This window comes from Muntiacus reevesi, chromosome 22 (assembly GCF_963930625.1).
Source record: "Muntiacus reevesi chromosome 22, mMunRee1.1, whole genome shotgun sequence".
Lineage (NCBI taxonomy): Eukaryota > Metazoa > Chordata > Mammalia > Artiodactyla > Cervidae > Muntiacus > Muntiacus reevesi.
This window is the reverse complement of record NC_089270.1, coordinates 18,171,193-18,198,411: the sequence shown is the minus strand read 5'-3', so window position 1 is coordinate 18,198,411 and position 27,219 is coordinate 18,171,193. Positions and strand designations below refer to the sequence as shown.

The following is a 27,219-nucleotide window of genomic DNA, read 5'->3' as shown; positions in this document are numbered from 1 at the left end:
AGGAACAGGACTGAACTTGACACAACCCAATCTATACTGGAATGTTGATATTGTACACATGACTCTAAGACTACATAACCCCAAATATGCTGATGTTTGCTTTCAAAATGACTGTTCCAATAGCAAAGTGGAAAATGGATTGGGAGGGGCCAGAGGGGATTTTTTTCTGTTATTCTGTATTTATGTACCTCCTTAGTTAATTTCTTCACACGCATTGGGTCATTTTATTCTTCTTTAAATTTCCAAAATTAATCATAATATCTGGCATATACATTGTAATATCTCCATGTTTGTTATTGAATGAATGGACTTTTTCATTAGGAGATTATTTTAAAAATCACTGTGTAGAATATGGAGTAAGACATCCTCAGATTATCAGAACTCAGAAATAAGAACATCCTTTGAGAATGAAAATAATGTACATGTATGTATTCCTTTGCTAGCCTTTTTTTTTTTCTTGAGTACTTATTCCCATTTTTCCCCCCAAAAATGCTTTGAGGAAATGAATGAAACTATGCAGAGTCATTGGTAGTGGGGGAAAAAATTAAATACATCAGGAAAGAAAAAAACAAAACAAAACTGGTCAATGTGTTGCCAAAGAGATGTGAGGAATGTCCATGAATATGACTAGAATAAATTTCCTAGAAGAATGACTAGAAAATGACTAACATGAAAGGAACCTGTGACCTCACTGACTATTGAGAAACCTGTTTAAATAAAGAAGGCAGGGAGTCCACGTGGAACCAGGAAAAGGAAAGAAACCAGAGAGGCTGACTTGGGTGTCATCGTGTAGCTTGACCAGAGGAGGGAATGGATGGTGGTCACTCATCTTTCAGGCCCGCAGCAATGATTCTGCTCCAGGTTTCTCTTGGCAATGGATGAAAAAACTTTCTACACTCTACGGCTCTCATTTCTTTTGCTTGTGAGTTTGGCCTTCCACCTCTTTGACACAGTGAAGGAAGAGGCACTATATTTTGACGATGTTCTGTCTACTAGAAAAATACATACAAGACCATACTTGGCCCTTGGCATTCTGAGTCATAGCTCAGTCTCCTGTGAATTTGATTGTTATGAACTGGCCACAAAAGCCTGACCAAATCAAGCTTTTGATCTTAAAGCCAAGGGTCACTGTAGCTATCTCAAAAAGAGATGATCAATGCTAAGGTGGTGGTGGGTCCCACATTTTGATATTTTGTCTCATCCTCTCTAACCCCATTGGAGTCCTAAGGAGGAACCTTACTCCTCAGGGTAGCTCATTCTTAAGACACTCTTGCAAAATCTCTGCTGTGGAATCACTGGTGTGGCTTTGACTTTAGGAGCGCTGGGGAGACTGGTATTTTCCCCAGTCATGGTCTTTTCATGGAAAATCAGGGTATTTTCCAAAGAGGAGTCATGGAGAAAATGCCCTCTGGATACACTTTTGTAAAGGCAGGTCAATAGGAAAATCTAGGAAGTTGAAGCTTCAGTCAACAGGAAGCAAGCTGATTGTTAGTAAAAGAGTTTGTGGGGTCCAATTGCTTGCCATGCAAAAGCCAATACAGGCCAGGCTGGTGGAAAGTTTTCTTTATTTCAGATGCTGGTAACTGGAGGAGGAGGATGGCAGACATCTATCTGAAGGAAGGCCGACTCCCCTACACCCCTGACAAGCAGGGGTGAGAGCTTTTATAGACAGAGCGGCAGCAGGGGGATTGGGGGGCGGGCGTCTGCTACACGCAGAAATAGTACAGTCATCTCTAACAGTCATCTTCAAACTGGTCTGACCAGCGTTATCTTGCTCTCGTTAGGTACAGTTAATCTTCAGTTCCAGGGGCCATTTGTTCCTAATTGAGGCCAGTTCTCAGAATTGTGGGGACTCTTGTCCTGAGTACAGTCCGGTCACCATGCAGTTAACTTCTCCACCTCATGTTTTAGTACCTGTAAGACAGCTCATAGGATATGGCTCAGAATATTCTCTATAACCCTTGAGAAAGAACTAAAGGTCCTTGACTCGGCTTAATGACAACATTATTATTGTTTAGTCTCCTTTGACTGTTTTCCTTTGTTTCAGCATTTCTAATTTCTCTGATTAAACTTATTCTTTGACTGAAGCTTTCCACTGACAAAAGACAGGCAGAAGACATGGTGGCAGGTAAGAACCACAGGGTCCTGCTCCATTTCATGATGTTCTCTTTAATTCACTTAACACACAGATGTAGGTGAACCATCTGCTTTTTAAGGTCTTTAGAGACAGATTCATAGGCTGGGTTTTCCCTGGTTCCAAAGAATACTTCCTTTGGCTTTAAGTTCATCAGATTCAGAATCATATCACCACCTTGTTGGGTTGCTCAAACTGGAGAATTCTCAGATCACTAGTATGTTTGTCTATGCTAACTTAAGAAATATTGAATAAAACAGTGGATGACCACTACTTAGCCACAGAGGATTTATGGATCCCCGAGAATACGGCTGTGTCCCCTGTGGGTTTCAGGGACTCCAATTTGAGAAGCACTGGGGAGATGATGGTCTCCACCTGACTGTTGACTGACTCACGAACAAGGTTGGGTTACCAGTTTTCTTTGTGTTTATGTTGAGGTTCTGCCCAACGTGTTGTTAGACTTCTAACTAGAGAAAGAAAAAATATGATGGACTTAAATGTAAGTAAAACAAAAGCATTTTTGTTTGTTAAAATAACAATAAGAATTGCAGAAATATTTGAAGCTAAAAATCAACCAGAAGGTGCTTGGCACCACTCTTTCAAGGCTTGCTCAACTAAACTTTGGCTTGATCTGGGGGATGAGTGTTTTTCTGCAGGACTGTAGTGAGGAGATACCAGTAGGGGACAAATGAAGAGTAATGGGTGAAGCATTATATAATGATCAGACTGTGTGATAGCAGTCATCATGGTACTTGAAGAGATTTTATTTTTAACAGAGGTCAGAGTGCATTGAAATTATTAATTAGTCAGCAGGTTGTTTTCTTTTTAATTATTGTTGGCAGGCAGTTGCTGTCTGCTTAAAATGCAGAAGTGAACTTTAGCACTATATATTGCAGGGTGGTGGCAGCAATTCATTAATTAAAGGAAACTTTCCTGATTTGAGAAGCGTTTAACTTATGAACTTGCGGAATGAAGACTTCAAGACTAATTCTGGATAAAATTGATTATTGTCTCTAACTACTAATCTACTTATTTTTATTCTGTCTTAGTGAAGGGAAAGTATGCTCCTGAATAATATTCAAAATACTAGTTTCCATTTATTACCACTTCCTCAAATATATAATTCAGAGCTGCATTTGGTCTTTCAAATCTTTTATTTAAATTTGTTAACAAATTTTCCCTGAAATGTGAATCCTTTGATGACAGAGACAAAAAATCAGTCTCTCTGACAGGTTTTCCAGTCAAGTATAAATTTTAGAGTGGGACTGATTATTATACTATTACAGAATTATAAACCATGTCTGAAATCACCAAGCCACCAAGACCTAGGTACATGCATACATGTGTAAGCATGTAGATATGGTGCAATACTTGCAGACATGAGGTCTTGACCCACTCTCTCTAGAGTGCAAAATGGTGCTATTGCCAGGAAAATTTAAATATAAAGTCAATTAAAAAAACCAATTAAAAGTTTAGTGGTTATTAAAATAATGTAATGATTCTTACAAATTTGGAGAGATATTTTGGGAAGATTGATGGACTATGGATGCTACTGGGGATAAAAGTGATTACAACTGCCTGAGGAATAAGACCTTCCCCTTAATAAGTGAGCTGTTTCTTAATGGAAACCTTTGCCAACATTCTTGTAATTTCCACTTGTATTTTTCTTTGTTCTCACCTCTCTCTCCTTCCCTAGAGTTGCCAGACTCTATGATGAGGTCTTCTGTCTTAATACTTTTCTGGAGACACAGGGCACTTGGCCATTAAACTTTTCCTCTAATCTTTCTAACAAAAAATAAAATGAGAAAGAACAGAAGAAAGAAGGGAAAAGAAAAAAATAATGAATAATGAAATCTAAAACTTTGGTAGTGAGGGATAGCATCCCTAGTGGAAGAAATTCTGACTAACCAAGACGAGCTGAAATATACCTATATTCAAATTTAAATATCTACTGAAAGAAGCTGGGCAGGTAATGAAAATGAGGAAGCAGACTGGGGTTAAGAAAAGTTTTGATAGGTACTTAAGTACAAAGTACATGCCATTTCTTCCTTATGCCTATTCTACTATAAAAAATACACCAATGCCGTGGTGATGAAGAAAGACCATGAGGGGCTGAACATAGAGTACACAGGAGAGGGTGTGTCCTATAGGAATGGGTGCTCAGTGCTGCCTGATTCTAAGAGAACCCAGAATTCTAATCTTGGTGTGAATATTTTAATATGTGGGCAATCATTCAAATTTTCTAAAAAATATGTATGGATCATCGTGAAGGCCCTCGAGTTTCTGACCGTGGATTTACAGATACCCAGTGAATAAATGGATTGGGAAGAGAGCCTGGACTTCCTGATCAGATATTTTTCCCTCTCAATGTACATAATCCTTGAAGCTTCATTCTTGCCCTTTGAGGGCATTCTGTTCAATTTCACAAGTGTGTATTGAGTGTATCACTATATCATAACAGTATGCCTTGGGATGAAAAATTTTCACTAGTTTATGCTACAACTTTGGAGATTTGATATAGTAAGTCTATGATAGTGATTCCCAATCAGACTCTAGATTAGAATCCAGGGAGTCACATCCTGATCCAAGAATTAGATTCTAAACCTAGCCAAAGAAAAAGTTTTGTGTGTCAAAATTATTCTTGAAAACTTCCCTGGGAATGCTCCGTCATGTAGACAGACTCCATCACCATGTCAGTTTTCCCTTTGATATTGAAATAGATTCATTGCTTCCTGGACTGAGCACAGAGGAAGTAAATGATGTGACTTTCAGGGATAAGCTTTTGAAAATATGCCTCAACCATTAAACACCAAAATCACATTCAGTGGGAGGAAATCTCACACTTTGAGGGTCCTCCCAGGAACTGATACCTCCAGAAGGAAAAACAGATTTATATTCTCCATCTCAACATGCTACCAACCATTCAATTCTGGCTCTTTTTATTATTTAATTTGATTTGTTTATTAAAAAGAATTTTTTTTTGTTTGTTTATTAAAAACAATTTTGGCAAGCTGTGCGGCTTGTGAGATCTTAGTTTCCTCACCAGGGATTGAACCCTGGGCCCCAGCAATGAAAGCACTGAATCCTAATCACTAGATCACCAGGGAATTCCCTCTTTTCATTATTTTCATCATCTAATTTACTTCTGGGCTTCCCTGGTGGCTTAGATGGTAAAAGAAACTGCCTATAGGAAGGTCCCCTGGAGAATGGAATGGATACTCATTCCAGTATTCTTCCTGAAGAATTCCATGGACAAAGGATCCTGGCCAGCTACAGTCCATGGGGTCACAAAGAATCAGATGTTGACTGAGTGATTAACACTTTCACTTTCATAATTTATTTCAAATAAATGAAATGAAGCTGAGTTATTAGGCAGCTTCACTGTAACTGATGTGCCTCCATGTGCTATCATGGTATTGTTGGAGAAGCATTTTTATGTTGGTAAGTAGTTCATAAATGTTAGCCCAGGGACTCCTGGAGGTCTCTGAAGCCCTTTCAGGGGTATGAGGTCACAGTTGTTTTTATAGTGATACTTGGAGGTTATTTTCCTTTGGTTGGGGGGGGGGTGCCTCCCTGCTGGCTCAGTGGTAAAGAATCCGCCTGCAATGCAGGAAACGTGAGTTCCCTTGGTTGGGAAGATCTCCTGGAGAATGAAATGGCAACTCACTCCAGTATTTTTATCTGGGAAATCCCATGGACAAAGCAGCCTGGTGGGCTATAGCCCATGGGTCACCAAAGAGTCGGACAAAACTTAATGACTAAACAACAATATTTTCCTTTTTCACCCTGATTTTTTCACCCATGTGGCTGACAGTCTTTTGATGTCTACACCTGGCCAGGCTCCTCAGTGACTCCATCAAACACAAATCTAGGTGCTGCTGTGACACTACTTTGTATAAGGGATTAAAGTCCACAGTTGACATGGGGAGATTATCCCAGGTAACCTGGGTGGGCCTGAGTCAATCAGTCCAAAAGTCTTAAAAGCAGAACTGATGCTTCGCTAAAGGAGAAATTCCACCTGTGATTGCAGCTTCCTGCGCCTGAGATTTTCAGCCTGCCCTTCCTATAGTTTGTGTTCACACTTGTGTGAACACACTATGTGTTCACACTTGCCTAGCCAACCCCCAGAACTGTGCAAGTAATTCTTTGCAGGAAATCTCTTCATATATAATCTCCTTCTATTCTGTTTCTCTGATTTAATTTTGGTAGCAAAAGTGGTTAAGAAGAACAGAATATTAAGGATGAGTTTTCTGGAGTTGGTTTTCTAATCTGTATGTGCGTGCTAAATCACTTGAGTCATATACGACTCTTTGCAATCCCATGGACCGTAGCTTGCCAGGCTTCTTTGTCCATGGGATTCTCCAGGCAGGAATACTGGAGTGGGTTGCCATGCCCTCCTCCAGGGGATTTTCCCGACCCAGGGATCAAACCTGCATTTTCTGTAGCTCCTGCAATATAGGCGGATTCTTTACCACTGAGCCACTCGGGAAGCCCTTTTCTAATCTAACTAGACTTACAGGCACTAATGCTTCTCTTTTCCATGCTAGAGAGGGTGCTGTTAGTCCACTTGGCTATATGTAAAGAGATATCCAAAATATGGCCACTGGATACTTCTAGTTACTAGAAGGCCAAGGTTCTAGGTGACCACGTTTAGTCAAACTGAGGAATACAATAAGTCCCCTACATATGAACAAGTTCCATTCTGAAAGCACATTTGTAAGTCCAACAAAGTTAGCTTAGGTGCCCAGCTAACACAATTAGCTATATAGTACTGTACGCTGTCAAAGGTTTATAATACTTTTCACACAGATAATACATAAAAAACAGACAAACAAAAAATAAAGAGAACATTCTAAATCCTATAGTAAAATATCTTAAAAAGTACAATGGTACAATAACTGACATACAGAGGCAGCTTCTCATCTTTGAAATCTCAAAACTTCTTATGTAGGGGACTTACTGTATAATGAGATTGGCTAGTTGCTCCTAATTGCCCTTCTTTGGTAGGGAAAAGAAAAAGGTTAGTTGAGGGCTTCAAATTCATTATGAAGGTTGACCTCTACATAATGGTCTGAAAGCTTCTATATCTGCCCGGAAGGACAATCTTATCTCCTAAAGCTATGAGCCAACATTTCTGAAAACCTAACCTAGAGTCTCATGCTTCAGAGACTAATGACTAATGACACAAAACTAATGACACAAAAGTGAGGGTGTTGCTTGGGAAGAGAGGAGAGATGATCCTGAAAACTTGCATGGGGATGTCTATGGGCAGATCTCAAAGCTAGGGACATTGAAGCCCAAAACTCTGCTGAGTCATTTTTGCCAGTGGAAGCGGCTTTCTACCTCTGCCTGGAAAACCTGTAATGAATGCCCTCCTCTGAAGTACCTGTCCTGCAAGACACTGCTGATCCTTCTCAGGACCTGCCTCTATCACTCTTTGCTTCTAGACTTGTAACTAAACTCAAGTCCTGGCAGGCCAGAGGTGAGGTCCAAAGTGTGAGGTATCTCCATGAGAAGGTGCGCTATACTCCAAAAGAACTGTGTGATTTTTCTAATTTTGACAGGCAGAAATCTAAGGGATATGTGTGGGAGTGTATATTAAGGGTGAGAGCATGGTGGAAGGAATAGAAAGTTGGGTCAGGTGGAATTTATTGAGATGACCCATTAAGCAGAAATTCTAGAATTGGTTTTGGCTCAAGAGGTTAGAAAAGACTCTGACAGTTTGATTTGTTATCTGAAACACGCATCCAACATGCATCCATCAGTGGTCTCCGCTGAATAAGTTCAGTGCTAGAACTTTGCTCGTATGCTATAGAAGAAAGTATCTAGAGGCTTAGGGAGATGGAATGCTTGCATACGTTTATCATGTAAGACCTGCTCATTCACCCTGGGAGGGTCCAAAGGTGTGCCTTTTACCTTAACTCTGAGAAATAAATTTGTGGGAGGAGCCCCAGCATCTTTGAAGAGTTCTGTGGTTGCTCTTCTCTATAGGTCAGAATTTACAGAGAAACAGCTACCATTCAACTATGATCCCTATAGGCACTGGGGATAATGGGACTCCAGGAAGGCGGGTGCCAAGTGGCTGCATTTAATCTCCAAAGACAAAGGGAGTATAATGATTGTAATGGACAGAAGAGTCAGAGAAACCTTGACTCAAAGAAACCTGTGGTGTTGAAATGGATGGACAGTCAACTAAACTCTCAGTTGTGTAAGTGGGAAAGTTCTAGGTTAGTAGACCGAAGTCTAACTCGAATCACAGAACAGTCACAATCTCTCAGTTGATTCCCAAACTTTAGCTAATTTACAGAATTTGAACCACTTGAAAGAAGGGAAGGCTGGGTCCCCTTGAAGACTGCCAAAGTTTTATACTGTTGATCTGTCTTCTAATCTTCTGCAAAGGGACCGATAGCCTTTTATCAGGGTGACTGTGCATTGAAGAAAGGGAAATAATCAGACTTTTCAGGGACTACTGGACACTATTTCTAAAAAGACACTAACTCCTAGAGACTAGGAGTCACTCCGGAGTATCAGTGAAAATAGGAGCTTGTCGATGTCAGGTAAACAATGTGGTTTTAGCTCGGGGCCATCTCACACTGGGCCTGGTGAGTCCCCAGGTCTGGGATGCATCATTGTAACTGACATACTCAGTAACTGGCAGGGTCGCCGTATGAAAACCTTAACTTGTGAAATGAGAGATTTGGACCAGAGGTCAGGAGAGGAGCGTGCAAAGGGGAGTGAAGTGGAGGGGCATGGTGACATGATCAAGTATCCAGAGAAGAAAAGGCTCTGCAGCAACCAGGGGAAGGCGAGAAAGGTTTGTTTGGAACATAAGGGAGAAAAAGGTGGTGTCCTTTAAGATCTAGCCTAAGATATTTGAGATGTTTGCACTTTAACATGTGGCCATTAGGGGATAGCTGCTGGCTTTGAGCAATAATATGGCATGTGGTAAAATTATGTGCCAGCAGAAGGGGTGGAATAATGGGAGGCAGTCACAGAGAAACGATATTGTTCCTGGAATTAAGCAGTTGACAGTGTGATGATGAAGCAAACACACACATCAAGGTGGGTTATGATGAAGGCCCAAGAAAAGTGTGAAATTAGACAAAAGAGAGATCTCACACAGACTGAGGCAAGAAATGCAAGACTTACCTGTTAAATAAAATGCCTCAGCAATCTCCGTCACCCCCAGATTTCTCCTTTGCCAGTGTGGATTCCTTCCTCTTAAATCAATATTTGCCATTTGGCTCCAACAATGATATCTTATTTGCAATAGGCATCTATTCATGAGTGTATTGACATTTGTTCAAAGCTTTTTAGCCTAAATTACTCTGTTCACAATTGCCCACAATTGCTGTCAAAGCAGGGGTATGAGGAAGGTGCAGATAATACAACAAAGCCTCAAATAAGGTGTTTTTCAGAATCAGTTCTTCCTGCATTGGCTCCTGGATACTTACCTGGACTCACTCAGCTTATTCCTGTTCTGTTTATTTATTTAGTATTATCTAAGATGTAATTCGGAGAAGGCAATTGCACCCCACTCCAGTCCTCTTGCCTGGGAAATCCCATGGACGGAGGAGCCTGGTAGGCTGCAGTCCATGGGGTCGCGAAGAGTTGGACATGACTGAGTGACTTTACTTTCACTTTTCACTTTCATGCATTGGAGAAGGAAATGGCAATCCACTCCAGTGTTCTTGCCTGGAGAATCCCAGGGACGGGGGAGCCTGGTGGGCTGCCGTCTATGGGGTCGCACAGAGTCAGACACGATTGAAGTGACTTAGCAGCAGCAGCAGCAGCAAGAAGTAATTAACAATGTCGTGTTAGTTTCAGGTACAGAGCAAAGTGGTTCATATATATATATTTGTGTATATATATTCTTTTCTAGATTCTTTTCCATTATAGGTTATTACAAGATATTGAATATAGTTTCCTGTGGTATACAGTAGGTCCTTGTTGTTTATCTATTTTATGTATAGTAGTGTGTGTGTGTGTGTGTGTGTGTTAATCCCAAACTCCTAATTCATCCCTCCTCCCACCTTTCCCCTTTGGTAACTGTATGTTTTTTTTCCCCGTGACCTTTTGCCATCAGTTAAGTATAAAAATCTCTCCTTTTTTGTCCACACTCTAAGGGCTTGCTGATCAAAGTGTGTATGTACACCAACAATATCAGCATCACCTGGGAGCTCCTAGAAATGCAGAATCTCAGGCCCCATCCCAGCCCTAGGAAGAATCTTCACTCTCAGGGGCCCCAGGGATTCCTACCCACTTTAAAGTTTGAGAAGCTCTGGACTAGATGCTAACCCTTTTCTTCATTCTCCTATGCAACTTCACTTGGCCTCAGGTGTTGACAAGGGATCATGCATGGACTTGACATTTTCATCAAAAAGTGTAATATTTTAGGACAGGAAGGGATCTCGGAAATTACATAAGAATAAGGGAACCATGGGATTTATCACACAAACCAGGACATTTTTTTTGAGAGTGAAAGGAAGTGTCATTAAAAATGTATGGCAGAACAACAGGTGAAAACAGGGTTGTCCTAAACAACCTCACTATTGAGTATTTACTATCAGCTGAAGTTTAAATTCTGAAAGAGGTGGGAATACCATACCACCTGACCTGCCTCTTCAGAAATCTATATGCAGGTCAGGAAGCAACAGTTAGAATTGGACATGGAACAACAGACTGGTTCCAACTAGGAAAAAGAGTACGTCAAGCCTGTATATTGTTACCCTGCTTATTTAACTTATATGCAGAGTACATCATGAGAAACCCTGGGCTGGAAGAAGCACAAACTGGAATCAAGATGGCTGGGAGAAATCAATAACCTCAGATATGCAGATGACACCCACCCTTATGGCAGAAAGTGAAGAGGGACTAAAAAGCCTCTTAATGAAAGTGAAAGAGGAGAGTGAAAAAGTTGGCTTAAAGCTCAACATTCAGAAAGCTAAGATCATGGCATCTGGTCCCATCATTCATGGGGAATAGATAGGGAGACAGTGGAAAGAGTGTCAGACTTTATTTTTTTGGGCTCCCAAATCACTGCAGATGGTAATTGAACCCCATGAACAGTATGAAAAGGGAACAAGATAGGACACTGAAAGAGGAACTCCCCAGGTTGGTAGGTGCCCAATATGCTACTGGAGATCAGTGGAGAAATAACTCCAGAAAGAATGAAGGGATGGAGCCAAAGCAAAAACAATACCCAGTTGTGGATGTGACTGGTGATAGAAGCAAGGTCCAATGCTGTAAAGATCAATATTGCATAGGAACCTGGAATGTTAGGTCCGTGGATCAAGGCAAATTGGAAGTGGTCAAACAGGAGATGGCAATAGTGAATGTCGACATTCTAGGAATCAGCGAACTAAGATGGACTGGAATGGGCAAATTTAACTCAAAGGACCATTATATCTACTACTGTGGGCAGGAATCCCTTAGAAGAAATGGAGTAGCCATCATGGTCAACAAAAGAGTCCGAAATGTAGTACTTGGATGTAATCTCTGTTCTTGGACGAATGATCTCTGTTCGTTTCCAAGGCAAACCATTCAATATCACAGTAATCCAAGCCTATGTCCCAACCAGTAATGCTGAAGAAGCTGAAGTTGAACAGTTCTATGAAGACCTATAAGACCTTTTAGAACTAACATCCAAAAAAGATGTCCTTTTCATTTGAGGGGACTGGAATGCAAAAGTAGGAAGTCAGGAAACACCTGGAGTAACTGGCAAATTTGGCCTTGAAGTACAGAATGAAGCAAGGCAAAGGTGAATAGAGATTTGCCAACAGAATGCACTGGTCATAGCAAACACCCTCTTCCAACAACACAAGAGAAGACTCTATGCATGGACATTGCTAGATGGGCAACACTGAAATCAGACTGATTATATTCTTTGCAGTCAAAGATGGAGAAGCTCTATACAGTCAGCAAAAACAAGACTGGGAGCTGATTGTGGCTCAGATCATGAACTCCTTACCCAAATTCAGACTTAAATTGAAGAAAGTAGGGAAAACCACTAGACCTTCAGGTATGACCTAAATCAAATCCCTTATGATTATCCAGTGGAAGTGAGAAATAGATTTAAGGGACCTGATCTGATAGACAGAATGCCTGATGAACTATGGACAGAGGTTTGTGACATTTACAGGAGACAAGGATTAAGACCATCCCCATGGAAAAGAAATGCAAAAAAGCAAAATGGCTGTCTAAGGAGACCTTACAAATAGCTGTGAAAAGAAGAGAAGCAAAAAGCAAAGGAGAAAAGGAAAGATATTCTCATCTGAATGCAGAGTTCCAAAGAATAGCAAGGAGAGATAAAAAAAAGCCTTCTTCAATGATCAATGAAAAGAAAGAGGAAAAAAACAGAATGGGAAAGACTAGAGATCTCTTCAAGAAAATTAGAGATACCAAGGGAACATTTCATGTAAAGATGGGCTCGATAAAGGACAGAAACGGTATGGACCTAACAGAAGCAGAAGATATTAAGTAGAGGTGGCAAGAATACACAGAAGAACTGTACAAAAAAGATCGTCATGACCCAGATAATCATGATGGTGTGATCACTCACCTAGAGTCAGACATCCTGGAATGTGAAGTCAAGTGGGCCTTAGAAAGCATCACTACGAATAAAGCTAGTGGAGGTGATGGAATTTCAGTTGAGCTATTTCAAATCCTGAAAGATGATGCTATGAAAGGGCTCCATTCAATATGCCAGCAAATTTGGAAAACTCAGCAGTGGCCACAGGACTGGAAAAGGTCACTTTTCATTCCAATCCCAAAGAGAGGCAATGCCAAACAATGCTCAAACTACCGAACAATTTTACTCATCTCACATGATAGTAAAGTGATGTTCAAAATTCTCCAAGCCCAGTTTCAACAGTATGTGAACTGTGAACTTCCAGATGTTCAAGCTGGTTTTAGAAAAGGCAGAGGAACCAGAGATCAAATTGCCAACATCCTCTGCATCATCAAAAAAGCAAGAGAGTTCCAGAAAAACATCTATTTCTGCTTTATTGACTATGCCAAAGCCTTCGACTGTGTGGATCACAATAAACTGTGGAAAATTCTTAAAGAGATGGGAATACTAGACCATCTGACCTGTCTCTTGAGAAACCTGTATGCAGGTTAGGAAGCAACAGTTCAAACTGGACACGGAACAACAGACTGTTTCCAAATAGGAAAAGGAGTACATCAAGGCTGTATATTGTCACCCTGCTTATTTAATTTATATGCAGAGTACATCATGAGAAACCCTGGGCTGGAAGAAGCACAAACTGGAATCAAGATTGCAGGGAGAAATCAATAACCTCAGATATGCAGATGACACCACCCTTATGGCAGAAAGTGAAGAGGGACTAAAAAGCCTCTTGATGAAAATGAAGGAGGAGAGTGAAAAAGTTGGCTTAAAGCTCAACATTCAGAAAGCTAAGATCATGGCATCTGGTCCCATCACCTCATGGGGAATAGATGGGGAGACAGTGGAAACAGTGTCAGACTTTATTTTGAGGGGCTCCAAAATCACTGCAGATGGTGATTGCAGTCATGAAATTAAAAGACGCTTACTTCTTGGAAGGAAAGTTATGACCAACCTAGACAGCATATTAAAAAGCAGAGACATTACTTTGCCAACAAAGGTCCGTCTAGTCAAGGCTATGGTTTTTCCAGTAGTCATGTATGGATGTGAGAGTTGGACGGTGAAGAAAACTGAGTGCTGAAGAATTGATGTTTTTAAACTGTGGTGTTGGAGAAGACTCTTGAGAGTCCCTTGGACTGCAAGGAGATCCAACCAGTACATCCTAAAGGCGATCAGTCCTGGGTGTTTATTGGAAGGACTGATGTTGAAGCTGAAACTCCAATACTTTGGCCACCTGATGCAAAGAACTGATTCATTTGAAAAGAAACTGATGCTGGTAAGGATTGGGGGCAGGAGGAGGAGGGGATGACAGAGGATAAGATGGCTGGATGGCATCACCAACTTGATGGACATGAGTTTGAGTAAACTCCGGGAGTTGGTGATGGACAGGGAGGCCTGGCATGCTGCAATTCATGGGGTCGCAAAGAGTCGGACACGACTGAGTGGCTGAACTGAACTGAAGAGATATGTTAGGAGTAATGGGTTGAACTGTACCCTCCCAGAAGATATGCCCAAACATAACCTGTGAAAATGAACTCATTTGGAAAAAAAGTTCTTTCCCGATTAAATATAATTAAGTAAAGAATCTCAAGATGAAATTGTTCTGGGGATTTTCCTGTTGGTCCAGTGGCTAACTCTGAGCTCTCAATGCAGGAGGCCTAGGTTCCATAACTGATCGGGGAACTAGATCTCACATGCTGCAACTTAAAGATCCCACGTGCTTCAAGTGAAGATCGAAAATCCTGGGTCCTGCAACTATGACCCAGATCAGTCAAATAAATAAATAAATAATAACATATTTAAAAAAAAGAAATCATCCTGCATTAGAGTGAGCCTTAAATCTGGGGTGATGGGTGTCTTTATAAGAGAAGAAAAGGCCATTTGAAGACTGAGGCTGCAGGTATGCTGCCACAAGCCAAGGAACACTGAGAAGTACCCACGAAGCTGGAAGATGCGTTTGCCTCTTGAGCCTTTGGAGCGAGCTTGGCTCTGCAGACACATTGATTTCAGACTTCTGGCCTTTAGAACCGAGAGAATAAATTTATGTTTAGTCACTAGGGGGCTTCCTTGGTGGCTCTGTCAGTAAACAATCTGCCTGCAATGCAGGAGACCCAGGTTCAATTCCCAGGTTGGTAAGATCCCCTGACAACGGAAATGGCAACCCACTCCAGTACTCTTGCCTGGAGAATCCCATGGACAGAGGAACGTGGTGGGCTATAGTCCATGCGGTGGCAAGAGTTGGACATGACTTAGGTGGCTAAACCACCATCAAAGTCACTAAGTTTGTGGTAATTTGTTATGGCAGCCCTAAGACAGTGAAAGGAAAACGGAGAGGAAAATGAAGTCGCTCAGTCGCATGAGATTCTTTGCGACCCCATGGACCGTAGCATACTGTGAAGGGAATCCTAAGTGGAGCAATGGGAGGGAGTAGCCTTCCCAGGTTTAAATGATAGAGCCTTAGGGTGTGCAAGAAAAGGAGAGAAGAGAGAAATCTGAAAGAAAGCATGGAGACCGCTTGCTATGTCTTGTCTCCCCTCTCCTCCCCCATCACTGCAGAAGTGAGCCTTTCTTGGTTCTCCTGTTTTAGGCAAGAAAATGATGATCTTTTATTTCTCTCATTGAAGCCCCCTTCAATGTCTGCACAGAGCTTTGTTGTTACTAAATGACTTCAAACTCATCATCATATTTGATCCTAAAAAGAATGCACTTTACTGATGAGAAAGCTGAAGCACAGAAGACTAAATGAATTGTTCAAATTGATGTGCTGGAGTCAAAAGCCTTCAAATTGTACATTATTGCAGAGGCAGGAGATGGATGAGTCCCAGGCTGAGCAGTTTCTCCCTTATAGATAGAAACTCTGTAATAGCAGAAATTCCATAGAAACAGAACGATGGAGGAAGTTGGGCCCTGTCCAGATAAAACATGGAAGACCACGTATTCGTTATTCTCCAAGTTGAAGAGACCTCCCAGATCACACGTGTGCAGAAAGGCTCTTTGGTGGTCAAAAAGGGAGGGGGCGTCACCTCATAGTAAGTGACAATCAACTACCCAGGAGCCTCTTCACTAGACTCCATAATTTGCTAAGAAATGAGCCTGCACGCATGGGAGAATCCTGAGATATACCAAATATAGACTCAGGGCCAGGCACATCTAAATGATTGGTCAGAGGAAACCGGGAAGGAACGCCCCATAAAAGTAATTAAAACTGCCAGGAGGGAGTAACTCAGTGACTCTCTGAGCCTGCCTGTGTGTTCATCCACATTACTCTTTTCCTCCCAACAAACACTTTACTTGTTTCACCACTTGCCTTCTCTGTGGGAATTATTTTCTGCAAAGCTGAGAAGCCAGTGTCTTGTCACTGAGGACGGCCTCCATCTCTGGCAGGGAACCAAAGCCCCTTTGCAAGCTGCTGCAGGCAGAGGTCACTCGAGATCATAGCCATTTTACCATTCTGTTGTGGGACAATACTTCTTCCGTGAAAAAACAAACAAAAGCCCCCCAAAACAAAAGAAGCAAACCCAGTTCATGAAATTTGGTCATGAGCAACAGAAAGCATTGGAGATTGTGGGCGCTCAGCTTTTGGGTCTCAGTGGGTAGACAAAGGACATCCTTAAACAAAGCTGCCTGCACTGGGACTTGTTGGGTAAACTTCGGTCTAATCACTCAGGATCCCTTAGGACCTGAAGAAATAAAAGGAGCGTTTAAGAGTTTTGCCTGAATGTATAGTGTTGAGTCAAAATAATCTTTGAGGATTTGGATTAGATAGGTGTTTGTTTCCAGCAAGGAATTTGTAAGGATTTTGGCAACTGTGTTTTTCTTGTTTTCATAAAATGGCAGACCAAACAGAGGTTTAATGTTGAGAAGCCAAGCGCCTGAAACTTCTTTATTCATAACTTGAATTTTAGGACCGAGTCACATTTCTTTGCCCCTTCTTAGTGGGGGGGAAGGGGGTGGTGGTGCGGGTAGGTAGGGGGGTTGCGATACCCTCCCGGGGAGAGGTGCAAATGCCGAATATTTACATTCTTTGCCGGGGGATTCTCCTTCCTTCCGCTCCTAGTTTCCGCCACACCTTAGGCCCCGGCAGCCTCCACGGCAGTATTTTCGATCAACCCTCTGATTTCAGTTTTTCCTGCCCTCCCCGTTTCTCCAGCTTGAAATAACACCCGAAAGAGACTGCTGTGAGATTTTTGGTCTCATTCCGTGACGATCTGGAAATCCTGGGGAGCCTGATTTTCTCATCGACTACACAGTCTCAACATCCCTTCTCCCGCTTATTCTTAAAAACAGATCAGGTTTCTAAGAGGCGTGAACCGCAGGGAAGTCAATACCCCTCCAAGGTGGTTCGAAGGAGGGCCAGCCAGACGGCGGTGCGGGGCTGAATTCCCTGGCAGCGCGCGTCCGCGGGGTGAAGCCAGCGCGGGCCCGGCCGTTCTTCTGTGGTTTCTGTGCCTTGAGTGTGGGGTGAAAGGAGAGGGGAGCTGTGGTCGGAATTTTGCCCCAGGAAGAGAGCGACCCTGGGCGGAAGGATTTCTGTGCCAGGGACGCGGCGGCTGAGCGAGGTGAGCGGTCGAAAAAAGCTTTCCCCTCCCGGGATGAGCTAGGTCCCTCCCCAGCGGCTCAGCAGAGGAGGGTAGGGGGTGGGGGGCGGAGGGAGGGGATGGGGCGCGGGGGGAGAAGGAGGTGTGGGAGACCTGGAAGCGGAGGAACCGAGGCGTTTCTCTCTCCCCCGGCCGAAAGCCCAGCCGAGAGGTCGTTTTATACCCAAACAGGACCTTCTCAAGCGTCCCGGACCCATCGGTAGTCCATTCTGGGCATGAGAAAAGGCTAACGTTTTGCAGATGAAAATTCTGCTCCCAAAGGGACCTCCGCTGGGAGCGCTGGGAGGCGGGGCTCGGCGAAGGCGGGAGGCCGCCCGGGGAGGCTGCGGCGCTTTCCGCGTGGATCCCGCCTGGAGGCTCCCCGTTGGGTGGCGGAGGAGGTGGGGCCAGGGCAGGGCGCAGAAATAGGGACTCCCGGCGTCCGCGCGCAGCCTGCGGGCGGTGCAGTCCTCGGCCGGGCGCCAGGTCCGCGGCGGTGCGGTGCGGTGCGCCTCGGGATCCTCGCCCGGGAGGGCCTCCGTGAGTCACCGCTTGAGTTGTCGCAGTCGCCACCCAGCGGAAATCGGACCCGGGGAGGAGCCCGTTCCCCGCCGCGCTCGCGTGTCTCCGCGCTCGCTCCCAGGTCTGCGCTCCAGGCGACGGCTTCGGCGGGGGGCCTGGGCTTCTGGCGCAGAGAGAGTTAATCGGCCGCGGCGAGGAGGAGCCCTACGAGGAAGGAAGGAAATTGCTGTCCTTCTGAAAGTTTTTTTTTTTTTTTCCCCTTCCTCTCTTCTTTTTCCCCCGCAGAGGTGAGTGCCCGGAGACGAGGGCGTTGACTCCTGGGAGCCGGGCTCCGCGCTGCTGCTCCTGGAGTTGCCTTCGGACTACCTGGAGACAGGGACGGCCATCGCGCTCGGACCTCCTCCGTGGAGCCCAGTCGGGGTGCGCGGAGCCATGGATGGCGCGGAGCTGGCCGGGCAGATCCTTTACACCTGGCTGACTCTGGTGCTCGGCCTCATACTCCTGCCTTCGGCCTTTGGGGTGTCTTTGGGCATCTCTGAGATCTATATGAAGATCCTGGTGAAAACTTTAGAGGTGAGTCCGTGGAGGGATGCTGCGCCCCCTCCTCGGAGGGCTTTTGGGGTGGGGGGAACCCGGGGCGCTGGAGAACGAGGTTAGAGCCGAGAGCCGAGGAGACGCCAGGAGACCAGGAGGAAGGTCAGTGGTCTGGAGGGAGGTGCGTTTTAGTTTATCCTCGGCCGTATCCGGGCGTCTCCCGCAGAGCTGGAGGGCTCCTGAGACCACTGGACCACCTAGTTGCTGTGGTTGGAGGTAGAACGACCCCACCCCCTGTTATTATGATGATGATTTTTACTCATCTCAATAACAACACGACCGCCTTTTCTATCTCCGGTATTTCTTTGATGCTCTTTAAGCGAGCAGCCGCCACCTCATTCTCCTTAGTTTTTACAACCTCAGGTTTCAGAGGTCCTTCTGTGGACTAAGGTTTCCCGTCCCGAAAGGCATCAAGTTTATGCCCAAGGTAAGAAACCGATCGCTGCATGGTAGAAAGAAATCTGATTGTATTTTAGGAGCCATGGAAATTTAATCTACCCAATGGCACTTGACACGTCATTGAAAATCCATGTTTTCTTTGACTTCAGCTCTCCCTACCCTCCTGTTTCTTAAATTTTGCAAAGAAAGGTGTTAGATGGGAGTGGCCCTGATGGAACGACTGTTACTTGCCCTTCATACAGGGTTTTATTAAGTCACAGAGGGTTCCCTGTGGACTCTCATCAGATATAGGGAGAGCAAATGTTGTCCCCCCTTTACAGGTAAGGACACTGAAACTCTGAGAAGTTCAGTGATTTGCTTGAATCAAGCAGTGGAGACAGGAATCTAACTGAAGAGAGGGCCTATAGCGTAAAGGTTAATGGTGCAGAATCTGGGTACGGATTTCCTTTGACTTGGTACCAAAATCCCAGTTCTGCTTCTCAACAGGGAACTCACCTACTTATGCTTCATGTTCCTTATCTATAAAATAGTAGTAACAATAAGAACTGCTTCCATAGGGTTGTTAAGTGAGTTAAAATATGTCAAGCACTTTGGATTGGTATCTGGACATGTTAGATGCTGTGTACGTGTTTGCTGCTATTAAAAGAATAATATTATTGGGACTTGCCTGGTGGTGCAGTGGTTAAGACTACACGCTTCCGGAAGCTGCAGGAGACTCAGGTTCTATCCCTGAGGATCTTACATGGCTTGTTTCTTTAGCTGCAAAAGCTTCTAAAGTGCCTACATACCTGCTCAGTGGGGTCCAACTCTTTGTGACCTCATGGACTGTAGCCTGCCAGGCTCCTCTGTCCGTGTGGTTTCCCAGGCAAGAATACTGAGTAGGTTGCCATTTCCTCCTCCAGGGGATCTTCCCGACCTAGGGATCAAACCCGAGTCTTCTGTATCTCCTGCATTGGCAGGCGGATTCTTTACAATACCTTCTTACACGGGTTCTCATTTTTCTGCCCTTATTCTCTGTCTGTGTAGGGCTTGGCTTTATTTGCTCTTCTCCCTCAGCCAGGAGAGTGGCTTTCAGATACACATCTCTAATCTTTTATCTCCTACCTCGATATTACCTGTCACCCACCAGCTAATCTCCTGCAGATCTCTTCTACCTACTCATCTGTTTTATCTCACATTTTTGTTGCACTTTGTGGTTGATTTCCTGTCTAGTCTTTAAAAGTTATATTTGACTGTTCATCAGCCTTCACGTTTTAAAAGTTCTGTTGTTTCTACTTGGGAGATATTTCAGTCTCGAACCTTCCTTGCTGACGTCACACTTTGGACATGGTCAGAGTCTACTGTGAATTTCCTAGCTGCCTCTTGCCTTAGATCTTCTTCAGAATGTTCTGCTTGTAGCAGATGATTATCTTCAGCTGGTGTTCACACTTAGAACTCTGAAATGACCAAACTGTTCTCCCATATAGTAATATCTTTTGGAATTGATACTGCAAGTGAGAACAGAGTAAATCTCAGACTCTGTCTTCCGGGTGCTGACTCTTGATTGCTTGTGTAAGTCAGGTACAGCTAAAGAGACGTCAAGGAGATTGGCCTTCTAGTCCCTGTAGCGTGCGTGAATGCTTGCCTGCTCAGCAGTATCTGACTCTTTGTGACCTCATAGACTGTAGCCTGCCAGAGTCCTCTGTCCATGGGATTTTTCAAGCAAGAATACTGGAGTGGGTTGCTATTTCTTCCTCCAGGGGATCTTCCCAACTCAGGGATTGAACGCGATGCTTAGATTCTTTATACCACTAGTCACTGGGGAAGCCCACTCTAGTTGCTGTTGGCCTGGCAACTAACTTCTACACTTTGAAGAGATATCACCAGCCCAGGATCTGACTTTCAGTGTGGCAGGGCCTCAAGTTTTAATTTTTGTCCTTCTAGCTTTGAAGAGATTTTTAGAGATGTACTCCTTGTTAGTAAAACTCTCAAGAATGCCAGTTTTCTTTTTCTGTGTTTATACCGGGTCTTTCTTGCAGCTGCTGGATCTTCATTGCAGTAGGCAGGCTCTTCTTCAGTTGCAGCATAGGTTTCTCTTATTGTGGAGTATGGGCCTTCGTGGGCACCTGTTAGGTAGTTGCGATGCACAGGCTTAGAGTTAATTAAATTCTCCATTAATTTAGAGTTAATTAAATTCTTAGTTCCCCGACCAGGGATCAAACCTGAGGCCCCCGCATTGGATGGTGAATTTGAACCACTGGACCACCAGGGGACTCCCACCAGATTTATAATTTTAGTGGAAGATATACCAGTTAGCTTGGAAATCAGGTAGATGGCAGCATAAAGAACTATCCTCTTTGCTAAGACCAAAGTTTATTAGGTCAGACAGATGCTTGGCATATATGTAGTTAGAATGGGGATTCATTTTGTGAGCCATCTCTGACTTGGTGGTAGCTGCCTGGAGTTCCTGTGTGTGGGTACAGCTGGGTGCCTCAGGGAAGAGCTATGATCCAGTATCGAGGTTTGCTTTGGGCACAGGAGAGGGAGATGGTAACCCGGGGCTTTGTATCGTCCAACCAGAACAGCGCTGTTGGAAGTTGACAGCCGCTCAGTCGTGTCTAGCGCTTTGTGATCCCAGGGACTGTAGCCCTCCAAGTTCCTCTGTCCGTGGAATCCCCCGGGCAAGAACCCTGGAGTGGGTAGCCATTCCCTTCTCCAGGGGATCTTCCTGACCCAGGTTTTGAACCCTGGTCTCCTGCATTTCAGGTAGATCCTTTACTGTCTGAGCCATCAGGGCGGCCCAGGACTGTATTTGGTGTTTGAAAGACATTTGTTAGGCAGAGGTTGGTATAGTGGATTGTCTTTCTGCCAACTATGGGAATAATTCCCTTAAAGATTGTGCTGGTTGTTTAATATTAAAACATTTTTATATTTGGACAAATACCCTAGTCTTTGTTAAAGTCCGTTCAAGGTCCAGACCTTCTGTTACTCATTATTCCTTAGTATATTCTCAACTGACTTGGTGGTTTCTTTCTTTTACTTTCCAGTCCCAAGAATATATGGCTTCCCAGGTGGCCCTGTGGTAAAGAATCTGTCTGCCAATGCAGAAGACTTGAGAAGCTTGGGTTTGATTCCTTGGTTAGGAAGGTCCCCTGGAGTAGAAAATGGCAACCCACTCCAGTATTCTTGCCTGGAAAATTCCATGGAGAGAGGAGCCTGGCTGGCTATATATGTAGTTCTTGGGGTCCCAAAGAGTTGAACATAGCGACTGAGCAGACATACAGCCCCAAGAATATTTTTTGCACTCTTAAAAAAATATATATATTTATTTAATTTAATTAATTTAAAAAATATTTATTTGGCTTCGAGGGGTCTTAGCTGTGGCATGTGAGATCTTTGGCTTTTGTTGCAGCATGTGGGATCTTTTATTAATAGTTGTGGCATTCGAACTCTTAGTTGCTGCATGTGGGATGTAGTTCCCCAACCAGGGATTGAACCTAGGCCCCCTGCATTGGGAGCAAGCAATCTTAGCTACTGGACCACCAGGGAAATCCCTCTTTGGACTGTTTAATTAGAATTGGATATTTCTCAGGTTTCCTTGGTTACAGTTTACATACCATTTTAAAAGGTTGTTTAGTTTTATACATTATGTGTTTACTTTGATAAGTTTTCTTGACAATGGCTAGCTTTTTTTGTGACCATAAACTCAAATTCTGGAAGTTGCAGTGTGAGGGGGTGATCTTCAGAATAGCTGACTATGAAAATGACTAATTGTCAAATAACTCAGCCAGCTGAGGACTCTTCTTAGCTCTCCAGTTCAGGTAATAATTATTTATTAAGTACCTGCTGAATGCTGTCTTCTGCATTGCTAAATATCTTTATATGTATTCATAAGTCCTTGATATGGCAAGCTACTTTAAAAATTCTCTAAACCAGTGATTTTCTTCACTTCTGTTTCTTTTTTTGTAGTGTTTATTTTTATTTATTTTTATATTTGGCTGTGCCAGGTCTTAGCTGTGGTATGCAAACTCCCAGGTCCCCTCTATTGGGAGTGCAGAGTCAGCCATTGGACCACCAGAGAACTCCCTCTAAACCAGTGATTTTCTAGGGCTATATAGTAATTTTTAGGAAGTAGATGTGTCAATATTATGACTTTATATTGGAGAAAGTTGTTTTAGGAGTGCAAACTATGAAAAGTAAAACTTCTGACTGAGGGAATGCATAGTTTGTCTGCCTGGTAGGGTGTATTAATATATATTTAGAACTCTGGAAGAGAGTATGAATTTTTTATGTTTATCAAACAGGAGCATGGATTAAAGATTGAATTATGCTGTTCTCAACCAGGAAGGGTTACTGATGCCTGTTATTCATTGGCTTAAGGACTGTTATTTGTTGGCCTGAAGTTCACAATTAGAGGGAAATAAAGAATGGAAAGAGAATGTAGGATTAATGGAGAAAAAGATACAGGGGAATGATACATAAATTACCAAATCTAACCAGATATTGCAAGAAATAGATAGATAAAAATAAATGTTAATGGACTTAATTTTCCCCTCAACTTTTGAAGCATAAGTTGGACACATGAACAGCTGCCTCCAAATTTCTGGCGTTGTAACCTTGGGCAGGTCATTCAACATCTCCACCTTACTTTCTTCCTGTATTTAGGAATATAGCTCAGAGTTATTGTGCAGATTGAATGAGGAGAAGTGAATGAAAGCACTTAATATACATTAGGTGCTCAAATTTTAGTGGAGTTTGGATTGGAACACTCATTGGTTGTGTGTGTGTGTGTTTGCTCCTATGTAGCCAAGAATTAATCTACCTTGAGATCTGATGGGTCAGCACACACACATTCAGAGCAGACTACTCCTGCCTTGTATTTTAGTTACTATTCTTTCCCTTACTGTCTCCTCCATCCACCAGTTATTTTTCTGTCTTTTAAAAAAGGCAGGTCAATAATTTTCAGATGGTTAACACTTCTGTTATTATAACACTCAGATATTATCCTTTGGTGTTGGAAATATAGTAAATCTTCTAGAAGGCCATGACTGTTTATGACAGAGTGCGCTTAGTTGCTCAGTTGTGTCTGACTCTTTGTGACCCCACGGACTGTAGCTCACCAGGCTCCTCTGTCCATAGGATTTTCCAAGCAAGAATAGTGGAGTGGGTTGCCATGCCCTCCTCCAGGGGATCTTTCCTAGCCAGGGATCCAGTCGAGGCTTCTGTGTCTCCTGCATTGCATGCGGTTTCTTTATCCGCTGAGCCATTAAGTCATAGTAAAAGAAAACTACCAAAGCAATGTGCTTCTTAGTTAACTTAATTCCACAACACCTCTCTGGGATAGGGTGTGTTATTCCCACTGATAGGCTGAGGAAAGAAGGTTCAGAAAGGTGAGTTGACTAGACAGTGACATACCGCTGTCAGTGGTAGAATCAGCATTTAACTTGAATCTAGAGCCTAAGTTCTTACTCTGCCAAGAGACCAGTTTATTTTGCTACAGTTGATGGCCAGCCATTGAGTAGCCCTAACCTTTTGAGGCTTTGTACAATTTTGTACATTTTTCCTTTTTCCTTTCCCTCTCCTTAGTCAATTCTTACGTGTCTTTTTAGCATGGAAACTGGAAGCTGAATTGTCTAGCTGACAGTGCCACATTTTTGCAAACTTTTGGCCCAAGCTTGAAAAATTAGGCTTGCCCGTTTCTTTACTGTGAGTTGTGGACAGCTGCTTATTTTCTTTCAAGAGGATTTTGAAATTAAGTGAAATGACAACCTGATGGAAAGTTGTCAGGACTTTCCTAGTGGTCCAGTGGCTGAGACTGCTTGCTCCCAATGCAGGGGGCCTAGGTTTGACCCCTGGTCAGAGAACTAGATTCCATGTGCCGCAATGAAGACCAGACACAGCTAAATAAATAAATAATCATTAAAAGCAAAAACAAAAAATGTGCTCGTCTTGAACACAGTAACTGTGTTTTGGAGGACAGACTTTGGAGCTAGCATTTCAGGGGAGGGTCTTTGTTCTAAACCTCGTGTGATGACAGAACATGGAGTTCTTTGGAACACATCATGCTGTTGGATCAGTGTACCCATATTTGTTTGTTGCCATAACAGAGTCCCATAAACTCAGTAGCTTAAACCATGGAAATTTATTTCGTCACAGTTCTGGAAGCTGGAAGTCCAAGATCAAGGTGTCAGGAGATTTGATTTCTTCTGAGGCCTCTCTTTGTCTTGTAGATGGTGCCATCTTGTAGGTAGTGACCTGGATGTTCTGTCTTGTGTATACATGTCCCTAGCTCTCTCTGTTCTTATAAGGATACCAGTCATACTGGATTAGGGCTTCACCCTAAGGGCTTCTTTTTAACTTAGTCACCTCTTTAAAAACTCAGTTTTCAAATACAGCCACATTCTGAGGTACTGGGGGTTAGGGCTTTCACACATGAGTTTTTGGGGGGGAGGATAGGGGTACAGTTCAGCTCATAACAGCCATGCGATACCGATATTTTCCATCCTATCGGCATGAACTGATTGTCTTAGTCTAAGGTAATTCCCACTTATATCATACTCAAAAGTGCATGCTCACATTAAAAAAAGAAAGAGCTCCAAGATGAGGATGAATGTTTATTTACAAAATTTTATCTTAATCATATCTTTAGTCTACTTATAACCAATAATAGGTACCAAGACTGTAAAGTGAAAAACTCTCCCCCAGTGGCTCCGCAGTTAAGAACCCACCTGTTGTGCAGGAGACATTGGAGACGTGGGTTCGATCTCCGGGTTGGGAAGAACCCTGGAGGCGGGCGTGGCAACCTACTCTAGGATTCTTACCTGGGAAGTCCCATGGACAGAGGAGCTTGATGGGCTACAGCCTATGAGGTCACAAAGCATTGGACATGGCTGAGCCCGTGCGTGCACACACACATGAAAATAAACCTTCACCTCTCCTGAGACAAGATGGGAGGCATAAAAGTCCAGAATTTGAGAATTCCTGCCTGGGATCAGCAAGGAGGAGAAAAGGACGCAACCAAATTAAGACTACTGAGCCTGTTATCATTTGTGACTTGCCACTTGAAGCCGGGAAGATTAGGCATCTATTTATAGGCTGTTTTCTAAGCACAAATGGCATGTTCCTGCTTTGCTGTTTGGGCAGTGGTGCAGGGGTCCTGATACAGTCAGGTTATGTCCTGCTTCTTGACGTTCATGTGCATGTTTTAGGTCGTTTATTCTCTAGCACTTATTTTCTTATTTATTAAAAAAAATGAACAACAGAAAAAAACCTTTTATCTTTCTGCTTAACGCCTTCAAGCCCTGCAATAACTGAAGTGTGTTCTTTTGTTTGTATCTTGGAGGGGCTTGTGCTGGGTCTTTGTTGAGGTGCACAGGCTCCTCTTGTTGCCTGTGGGCTCAGTAGTTGCAGCGCTGGAGCTCTCTAGTTATGGCACGCAGGCAGAGTTACCCTGCAGCTTGTGGGATCTTAGTTCCCCAACCAGGGGTTGAGTCTACTGCAGTGGAAGGCGAACTCTTAACCACCGGACGACCAGGAAAGTCCCGATAACTGAGGTTTTTGCCTTGACATGCTTAATAAATCCTGTCTTTTTGCCCCTTCAAAGGTACTGACTGAACTCTTAATTATAATTATTGCAGTGACCTTTACTTCTTGTTTTGCTCTTCTCCTACCTCCCCGAGTCAATTTAGGCACTGTTAGCTTCTAGAATTGTAATCATCTAGGTGATATTTTAATTGATCCTTTCTCAACTGAAGATGGTAGCCATTGGGTTTTCTGGAGCGCTGTCAAAAGAGTTCACTTGCCACTCTTGAACTGTGATGTTAATGGTAGATGATTTGGGAAATGTATAAAAAAAGTATAAAGAAAAGAGCAAATCACACCTTGCTATTATTTCTGGGAGTTAATTTTTTTCTGTTCTTAAATTCTCTCAAAACTGCGGTTTCTCTTAATCATAACATTTTCTTTATCTTAGTAGATAAGCAACCTCATGGGCAGGTTTTTTTTTTTTTTAACTTTTGTTTCTTTGTTGGTTTAAAAAATTTTTGTTCGTGTGTAGTTGCTTTATAATGTTGTGTTAGTTTCAAATGTATAGCATAGTGAGTCAGTTATACATACATATATATATACATATATATCTTTTTTTCCCACTTTTTTTAGATTCTTTTCCCAAATAGGCCATTTACAGAGTATTGAGTAGAGTTCCCTGTGCTATACAGTAGGTCCTTGTTAGTTACTAATTTTATATATAGTAGTGTGTATATTTCAACACCAGTCTCCTTAGTGATTTCATGGATTCCTTTCCAGCTTTCCAAGTCTCACAACAGTCCTTCTGTAAGCTTCTATCTGATATAGGCAGTTAGGCATCTTAGAGAATGTCTCATCCTTGA

The 27,219-nt window shown here is 43.0% G+C and overlaps 1 protein-coding gene across 2 annotated transcripts in view; it reads left to right on the top strand.

Annotated features, from left to right (window-relative positions):
- The first annotated feature begins 17,078 nt into the window (after nt 1-17,078).
- GPAT3 (glycerol-3-phosphate acyltransferase 3) overlaps nt 17,079-27,219 on the top strand; it is a 64,084-nt gene continuing 53,943 nt past the window's right edge. Inside the window, exons 1-2 of one of the 2 annotated variants that reach the window (XM_065914474.1) lie at nt 17,079-17,320; nt 18,146-18,433. In XM_065914474.1, the coding sequence (XP_065770546.1) occupies nt 18,293-18,433 (141 nt within the window). In that variant the 5' untranslated portion in view covers nt 17,079-17,320; nt 18,146-18,292. Of the gene's footprint in view, nt 17,321-17,777; nt 17,982-18,145; nt 18,434-27,219 lie in introns of those variants that run through there. The other variant, XM_065914472.1, reaches the window with a different exon arrangement.